General features: G+C 39.8%; 3 protein-coding genes across 4 annotated transcripts in view; all 3 read right to left on the bottom strand.

Annotated features, from left to right (window-relative positions):
* rrm2b (ribonucleotide reductase M2 b) overlaps positions 1–1,070 on the bottom strand; it is a 5,334-nt gene extending 4,264 nt beyond the window's left edge. The window contains exon 1 of the mRNA XM_077506869.1: positions 423–1,070. Within this exon, the coding sequence (XP_077362995.1) occupies positions 423–491 (69 nt within the window). The 5' untranslated portion in view covers positions 492–1,070. The remainder of the gene's footprint in view (positions 1–422) is intronic.
* A 146-nt stretch (positions 1,071–1,216) lies between these two features.
* LOC144007330 (nuclear transport factor 2-like) lies at positions 1,217–3,179 on the bottom strand. 2 transcript variants are annotated; one of them, XM_077506870.1, is made up of 5 exons: positions 3,023–3,179; positions 2,275–2,395; positions 2,128–2,199; positions 1,842–1,940; positions 1,217–1,538 (listed from the first exon to the last, which is right to left on the bottom strand). In XM_077506870.1, exons 2-5 carry the CDS (start codon positions 2,377–2,379, stop codon positions 1,413–1,415), a joined length of 402 nt encoding a protein of 133 aa, XP_077362996.1. In that variant the 5' UTR covers positions 2,380–2,395; positions 3,023–3,179; the 3' UTR covers positions 1,217–1,412. The 2 variants fall into 2 exon arrangements, with proteins under 2 accessions (XP_077362996.1, XP_077362997.1); XM_077506871.1 differs by having other exon boundaries at positions 2,886–3,034.
* Positions 3,180–3,619: 440 nt separating this feature from the next.
* Positions 3,620–7,730, bottom strand: bloc1s4 (biogenesis of lysosomal organelles complex-1, subunit 4, cappuccino). The gene is made up of 5 exons (XM_077507019.1): positions 7,281–7,730; positions 5,912–5,983; positions 5,720–5,821; positions 4,716–4,850; positions 3,620–4,331 (listed from the first exon to the last, which is right to left on the bottom strand). Exons 1-5 carry the CDS (start codon positions 7,605–7,607, stop codon positions 4,224–4,226), a joined length of 744 nt encoding a protein of 247 aa, XP_077363145.1. The 5' UTR covers positions 7,608–7,730; the 3' UTR covers positions 3,620–4,223.
* Between the last annotated feature and the right edge of the window lie 323 nt (positions 7,731–8,053).

Raw genomic sequence — 8,053 nt, forward strand, 5'->3', positions numbered from 1 at the left:
AATTTAACACCTTCAGCTTCCCAAATAATGCATTTCCAACAGCATAAATCCAATGTAAAATCTTATTTTTATGAGGGATGAAATAAGTCGCAAAACCCTTATGGAGACACTTAACAAATTTATGATTTTGCATTTTCATCCAAATGTTTTTTTAAGTCAACCAATATTAGAATTTTTTTTTAATTATTAATACGGAAATGTGCTTTAGTATCACTACTAGACAACAATGCAAAACGACAAGAATAAACGAACCCATTAGTTAACTTGAGTAACAAATGTAGACATTTTAAGTTGCTTAACCAATGTATTATTTTTTGTCTGAACCGGAATTCGCCGGCGTTCGTCTTTTCCCAGTGCACCACTCACGACCTAGCGTTAGCATGCTAGGCTAATCAAGATTTAAATGACTTTTATTGTCTTACCGATTCTCCGCCAAGGTCGGCACTCAAGCGATCCATGTCTTGAGAGGTTCTACCCGGCGTCGGTGTCATTCCGGCCGTCGAGAGACGACGCTGTAGTTTCCTGAGGGTTTTTGTTATGTCATTTAAAGGGACGTCTTATGTTAGGACTGAGGTAAGTGGCGAGAACACTGGCGCCCCTTGGTGGAAAGTCTTCGCATTGCTTGTCACGGCTGGACACAACATTAGGTACACCAGAAAACTTCGTTTCCAACCAAGGTTACACAAGTTGCATCACTGCCACCATGAATGGTATTCCACCAGTCAAACAGATTGGACCCGTTCCAAATCGTTCAGAAGTCAAAGATAATCTTTAAAACAAAAATATCCATCCATTACACAGTTTGTTCTGAGGGAAATGCTGATTCATTAACATTTATGTCAAAGAAACATAACAGGAGTGTTTATTTTATATTTTTTTAAAATTCTATGCACTGTATTTTCTATTGTATATTATTTTGCTATATATATTTTTTTAGTATATTATGGTGTTTGTCCAGTGAATCCTGTCAATCACTGGTCATGAAATATTTTTGTATATAAGGACCAATTACCATAATTATAGGCACAACGTACACTATGAAAATAAAAGTGAAAACTCTTAAACAACCCCTCAAAGGATTGATATAGTCACTTATTAATTATTATAAATTTGTAAATACAATTTAGATAACGCCAGTTGTACAAGTTCATCAAAACTAAAAAAAATAAATAAAAGTTTTTTTTTGGGGAGGGTCTTGTTGGTTGGAAAACCATACTGCAAACGTCACAATTTTAATGTAATATTCCAACAAATAAAGACACACAAGATTTCAGTAGTGACATTATTTTTTTCTGTTTTTTTTGTTTTTTTTTTAAACTCTTGAGGAAAACTACAACTCGGCATACAAGGAGGACAAGGATGAACGACGGGCGTGCGGGTGGGAAACTGAGGTACTCGTTTGAAATCGTCGGCTACTGAGACTCCACGGGTATGTTATGTATACCCAAGCGGAACACGTCATTCGTGCACACCCAGTTGCAGTTCTGTGGCTTCAGCATGAACACTTGGTGGAAGGCCAAAGGGGGATCGTTGTCGGTCTATCGGCAAACCAAATAAATGTGAGAAGAAAAATTAACACCTCCTCCGAATAGACACCTCTTCAATTATTCATTTCATAGAGACCCTAACCCCCCCCCCCCCCCCCCAAAGTAAATCTAAATAATTACATTCATAATTTTTAATCACCAAAACATTACAATAGTTAAATTAAAATCCATTAGTTGAAGGCACATCCATCCATCCATCCATCACTGATCCAGAGGGATGGATGGATAGATTGTACTCTAATATCCATGACTAAGCATTATGAGAGGATATATAGTATGCTGCTCAGCGCTTACCTTTAACTGTCCAAACACCATGATGAGGATGCTGTTGTCTAATGTGGGCTGGATATCTTTGTCTGTGACAATATGCTTAATTTGTTGGAACGGCATACCCTGTGAGGTTCCAAATGCAACCATGAATAGAAACTCAAAAACTAACATCTCCCATTTTTTTGGTTGAAACATGGAGTTTTTTTGTATTTTTTATTTTTTAAAAAGGTTTTTCGTCAAATGAAGACTAATTGTGTGTAAAAAGTAGTTTGACTTTAGCTTTCATGGATACTGTGCAAGTAATACTTACAGTCAGTTTGCCGGCGATGGCTTCTCTCCCATGGAAGAGGGTTCCCTCCCATGTCAGAGTGGCACCTTCATCCTAAGAAATTACCAAAATAAAGTTACAAAATGAGTTACTGACAAACTGCAGGCAACACTAACAGAGCAAACTCACATAAAGGTTCACCAGTTCCATTCTGTTGGTGTGATCAAACTGGTTGTAGTACCACTGCACAAAACCTTCACCAACTCTTTGACAGTCAATGTCACCCCCCTGCATGACTGACACCCTGGAACTGCAAAATTGAGGCATAGTTATTGTCACAGCTTGAACTGAAAGGGATCCTATAACTCTTCACTTTACCCAGTCTGAGTTGCTCAACTCAGCAAGAGGTTACTGGCTCGGGTTCTGCAACATTTCTTTCATATTCTTAATCAGCAATTAATTAACAGTAAGAGTTAACTGGAGAGATTTCTCAGGATTTTGAATTTCTTTTCACCTGAAGCTAAACTGATCTTGAACTGGTGCCCCACAAGGCTACTTTTACAAGGTTCGCCTAACCATCATGGCTCTATCGCGTCTTTTTTGATTGGCTGGCGACCAGTCCAGGGTGTACCCATGGCGAATGGATAACTAGGAGAAGCATTACTCAAATGTACTGGGTGGATATTGTCGTTCAGCCTCAGTGGGTCCCATGAAAGACGCCTTATGAATTCAAGCGACTATTATTATTTAGCGGCGCTAAAAACATGGCCAAAGTCGTAGCACCAGATGCTAACGCATACCTTGATGGCTGCCGAGAGCTTCATTTTCACGTTTCTCCATTTACACACAAACTAACGGCAACAATACACCAACATTGATCAAAAAACACAAGTATTATTCAAGAGTATCTCCTTAAACAAGCTAATGTCGTACTCACAAGTTTTAAACCACTTTAATCGATAGCCGGCCAGGCCTGCATGGAAGTGACGCGAGGAGGGCCGAGGCAAATGGGAGACCCCCGTTCGCCTCTGAACCACTGTCGTCACAAACGTACTGGCCAAAGGGAATGCGTATAGGCCTCCATGAGCGCTTTGCTCGGCTCGCCAATTCGTCACACTCATATCACGTGATGTTCACAATGGATGTGATTGGGCGAACGTGTTATTCCCGCCAGCACGACAGGAAACTGTTGGACACCATATAACTACATAGCCCATGATGCATTGCGCACGAAAGGACCAGAGTTTCGTGCTCTGTGGTTCGAGATATTGTTCGATGTAAATTCATTCTTAAATTGTCAATAAAAGCCTTTATCTTTGGCCGAACGGAAGCCTTTAGTTTCGTTTGTTAGGGGGAACTATGCAGACGCTACCATAGCAACAGCGTGAGGGGGGAAAAAAAAGAAGTGATCTTATACGCATGCGCAAACTTTTCTAAAGTCTGATTGGCCCATATTAACGAGCCGGACTTCCGGTATTTTTTATTGACGTTCCATTTTTTTTTTTTAAAGCGTCACAAGAATGCGAAACAAACATCACATCATACAAAACTTTAATAATTACTGTCGAAAATGTGATCAAAATAAACCTGCAACGTCTTATTTTTCCTATTCAGACGTTGTGATCACCATGAGAAACAATGTGGGTGATGTCACACCCATCAGGTCCACTTCTCTGCCAAAAAGCTCAGGCACTGTTTCACTATAAAGCCAAACTTAACATAATTGTCAATGTGCTTTTTTAAATGACATATATGCAGCCAGTAAGAAACAAGACGCTAGAAATACAATTAGTATTTTTAAATGGAAGACATGTAATACTTGAGGTCCATATTGCTCGAGGTGATTGAGTAGACTGATTGGAAATTGACTTACAACAGCATGCATTTATGTTTCTTTTACAAACACGACAAACTGTACATTAAAAAAAACAAAAAACTTATTGTGTTGGAAGATGCGTCAGGCTTGTTACAAAGCTTACAACCAGCGGAAAACAAGACCGTTTAGGCACTTTAAAAAAAATAAAATCTCATCATTACTTTTTTTGCTACAGTTCAGTGTCATCTCACGGCCCTTCTGTAACTTGTTGGCTATTGCTTGGCTGTGGATGTTAGTGTTGTCTTATGCCAACTTCGGCACGTCACTGTTCGGCCTGCTGCGATGTGACGATATAGTCATCCGTACAGAACACTCGAGGGATTTCTTGTTGTTGCTGATGTGGCGGTGTTCTTCGTGGGCTGTTTGGTTTCTATGACAGACCCAAAAGAAAAGATCTAAACTGCAGAACATGTACAAAGTGGTGCAACTAACAATTATTTTAACCATCGACTGTTGTTCAACTTTTGGCTTAGTCTCTGTCAGTATCAATCTGTCAATTATTATTTTTTGATTAATAAATGAATTAGATATGAAAAACATTTATTTCCATCCCTTTATCCTTGTAGCACGACAACGCTGCCTCTTATTTGAAAGAACTGGATGTCAGCTGTCTGCCGAATTAAACCCCACATCCCGAAGGATAACTATGCCAAAAAAGGAAAACTGCCACCGTTATAGAATGAAATACACAAGAGGAAACAGCACTTGCATCTCAAGTGTACGGTATTGATAGTCACAGACGAGTAAGCCTCACATTTAAGAAGCCTGGCACGCTCATTGTGCGGAAGATCTTCTTGAAGGCCCCCGGTAACGTGGCTAGTTCTCCCTCCGCCTGGGTCAACTGCTCCTCCATGGCGCCAACGTTGGCACCCACCATTTTGACAAAGCCCTGTGGGCAAATGTCAATATTGGAACATTCTATTTGGGATTGATATGCAGTAACACAAAAAAACAACAAAAACAGGACAAACACGCTGATTCGCCTCAGAATTTTTTGGATTTCATTGGACATTTTAAAGGACATTTAGTCATGCAAGTGTGAATACGAGTTAAGTTGTTCATTAATTTGATAATTGATTAGTTGTCCATTAACAACTTAACTGTTGCACCTCTTGTTTTCAATAAAAATGTTAACCTTTTTCTAACTTAAAAAAAACAATACCAGAACACCATCTACAAATGTAAACACAAGTGAACAACTGCTAATATTGAGATGCAAAAACAATATCGCAAGCAATTTTTGGCACTCTATTTTTTTGGTAAATATTGTGTAAAAAAGTTAAATACTTAAAAAAAAAATCTTGACAAGTACTGTGACGTTGGAGTCAGAAATCTAGGATTCTGCTGAATGCCACCATGCAAACTGCTGTCTAGCCTTGAGGCGAATGTTGGGCAAACTCAATGCTGTTTTAGATAAAGTAGGCTACGTTGTCAACTATTCTGGCTCATGAAGTGAAACAGTCTCAATTTTATTTCTGCTTGTCGTGAGACATGTTTGAATTGTGTGGGAATCGGAGTTGTTTGTGATGCCCACTTTGTCATCATGTTGTGTCTTTTGCCTCCAAATCCAAATTTAGCACTCATCTTAGCACATCTAAGGATAATCGAACATTTATAACATAGCTAATATGAATTGGATTGAGAGAAAAATAAGAAACTTCAATCTACTAATTAATCTACTATTAACGATCTTGTTTCAAGTGTAGTTTATTCTCTTGATATCAACAAATATTGATGAATACCAACAATGGCCATCACCTCTAACTTGTCGATGCGTCTATACAGTTGTCTCATTTCCTCAGACTTCTGCTGAATTTGAGGTAGGTTTTCGCTCACGATCTGTGATGTGTCGCTACGAATCTGTGGGCATTAAAAACAAAACAAAACAAAAAAACAACATATAACACCAATCTGTGACGTGACGTCAGACCTGGACTGCCTTTACCGTACCATATCCAGCATGCCGACAAACTCGTCCACTCTGGTCAGCATTTCTTCCAGGCTTTTTTCCAAGCATAGAATCTGGAGGATTAATAGTTTGTATCACATAAGTGACAACACGTGCTTTGGTTGAAATTCAATAAATTAGGCTTGGATTTTTCTCCAGAAAGATGGGGAAACACACACACAGGAGGGCCTTTGTCTTCACTTCCTACATATAACCACGGTATCTTTATACATGCTTGGCCACCACACACATGGACCTAACATTGAAGATTGATACTGTGGTTCATTCTATTCAGTGTATGTTTTATATTTAATACAGATTGCCAAAATTAACATGTAAATAAATAAACTAATATTTTGTAAAGTTTGGTTACTTAAGATATAACGCCTTTCAGAAGCAGCTGTCTATTTAATAGATGTCATTAGGAGCATCATCCTCTAGTTAGGGAAAAATAAACACCTCCCCTCAAATAAATGCGTCATCCCCCATCAGGAAACGTTTAAGAGTTCTCTGTTGATAACAAGAACAGCAGCAGCTACAGAATCCCCATTTTAAACTCCAATTAATATCCAGACAAAGGTAATACACCAGAATATCGCAGTATTGGGACTTTTTAACTATAAAAAGCAAATGTCGATATAAAATAGCGTTATTAATCACCTGAATTCATTGAAGTGTTGCTAGGCAGAAATTATGGAGTGATATTATGTGATAGTCAGCTCTTTTTATCTAACAATTTAAATAATGTGAATCCTCAAAATTTTCAGTTGGTCACATGACACAAATTAAACTATCTAGCCTAATATATTAATTTTATCCAGGAAAAAGGTGATGTTCATCACCTACACTGTATTAATTTCCCATGTTGCTATGCAGAATTTGTGGCGCTCGTACCAAGTAACGCTATTGGAGGCCTTTTTTTTTTTTTTTTTTGCAAGCCAGGCAGAAATCATAGATGTGGACCTTCAGCCAAATATCTTAATGCGGAATATTTTGAACTTTTTTTTCTGTAAAATTATAACATTCAGCCCTTTTAATCAAGCAAATGAAGAAAATGTCGATCACGAAAGTTGGCTTCCGGTCACGGGACATCTTTTGGCGGGCCACTTGTTGCTAGGCAGAAGTCGTCCCATCCTGCCTAGCAACAAGTGGCCGCTCAAAAGTGTCACGTGACCAGAAACAAATTCAGGCCAGCCGCCAGGTGATGCATTTGTCGAACTTTCTTTTTCGCATTAACATTTTACAAGGACTTACGGGTTGTTTAGGTTAATATTTGAGAAACCGGAGTTTAAAACAAGATAAAAGAGAAGTACAATAAATTAGTTGTCACTTTTTAAGATAGCTAATTGTTTGTTTTTGTCGAATGTTCACCTCTTCCCCTGCTGATGCCCTCACGTAGGAGGAGTACGCGAGGGCTGTGTGGACAAGGTCCTCGTCTTGCCGTTCTGGGCCGTGCTGGGCCGCCGCCGCCGCCGCCGCCGCCGCCGCATCGTGAAGGCTCGGACTGGGCGACGCGACGACGTTAGCCGCCGCGCCGAAGCTGGGGCTCTGCGACACGGTGCCGCTGCTGAGGATGTCGCTCACCATCGACAAGCTACTGGCGCTCTGCGACACGATGCCACTGTCCCGGCTGATTTCGGCGCTCGACTCCTCCAGAGGGGATAGGAGGCCCACCCTGTCCACGCGACGGTGGTCCATGTCGCCAGACTCACGGGAGGTGAGCTGCCAACTGGTGTGGTGAGTGTAGTGTCGCCGGAGGTGCAGCAAAAATAAAGCCGTGTTTGGCTAGTCAGCTGACAGGGTCACATGATTGGTAGGACGACGGCGAGCGAGAGGATTACTGTCATACGAATTCTGCATTTCATTCATTTGTTCGTTAATTCTAACATCATTTATGGTAAAAATTAACTTTCGTCGCATTTTTTGTCATTCTTAGTTTTCACATAGGAGAAAAAAGAACAGTCAAACTGTCAAATTGCAGTAACATGTAAAATACATCAATTATAACATGTTTGCACACACACACACAAAAAATGATGGTGATTGGTGTTGCATTTTACATTCGTCGTTTTACATTCGTTGACCGTAACAAAAAAACTAGGCCTAACTTTTAATATGATTAGTGGGCCTTTTCTGTTCTTCAA

The sequence above is a fragment of the Festucalex cinctus genome, chromosome 19 (genome assembly GCF_051991245.1).
Source record: "Festucalex cinctus isolate MCC-2025b chromosome 19, RoL_Fcin_1.0, whole genome shotgun sequence".
Taxonomy (NCBI): domain Eukaryota; kingdom Metazoa; phylum Chordata; class Actinopteri; order Syngnathiformes; family Syngnathidae; genus Festucalex; species Festucalex cinctus.

What these genes read in the sequence shown, in the direction of transcription:
- LOC144007330 (XM_077506870.1), bottom strand. Translation starts at nt 2,379, where the DNA reads ATGCAGGGGGGTGACATTGACTGTCAAAGAGTTGGTGAAGGTTTTGTG. An exon ending in TGGAACTGGTGAACCTTTAT is followed by an intron (nt 2,200 to 2,274) that starts GTGAGTTTGCTC and finishes GTAATTTCTTAG; the next exon opens with GATGAAGGTGCCACTCTGAC. An exon ending in CCATCGCCGGCAAACTGACT is followed by an intron (nt 1,941 to 2,127) that starts GTAAGTATTACT and finishes GGAACCTCACAG; the next exon opens with GGTATGCCGTTCCAACAAAT.
- bloc1s4 (XM_077507019.1), bottom strand. Translation starts at nt 7,607, where the DNA reads ATGGACCACCGTCGCGTGGACAGGGTGGGCCTCCTATCCCCTCTGGAG. An exon ending in GACGCATCGACAAGTTAGAG is followed by an intron (nt 4,851 to 5,719) that starts GTGATGGCCATT and finishes ATTTGCCCACAG; the next exon opens with GGCTTTGTCAAAATGGTGGG. An exon ending in GCGTGCCAGGCTTCTTAAAT is followed by an intron (nt 4,332 to 4,715) that starts GTGAGGCTTACT and finishes GGTCTGTCATAG; the next exon opens with AAACCAAACAGCCCACGAAG.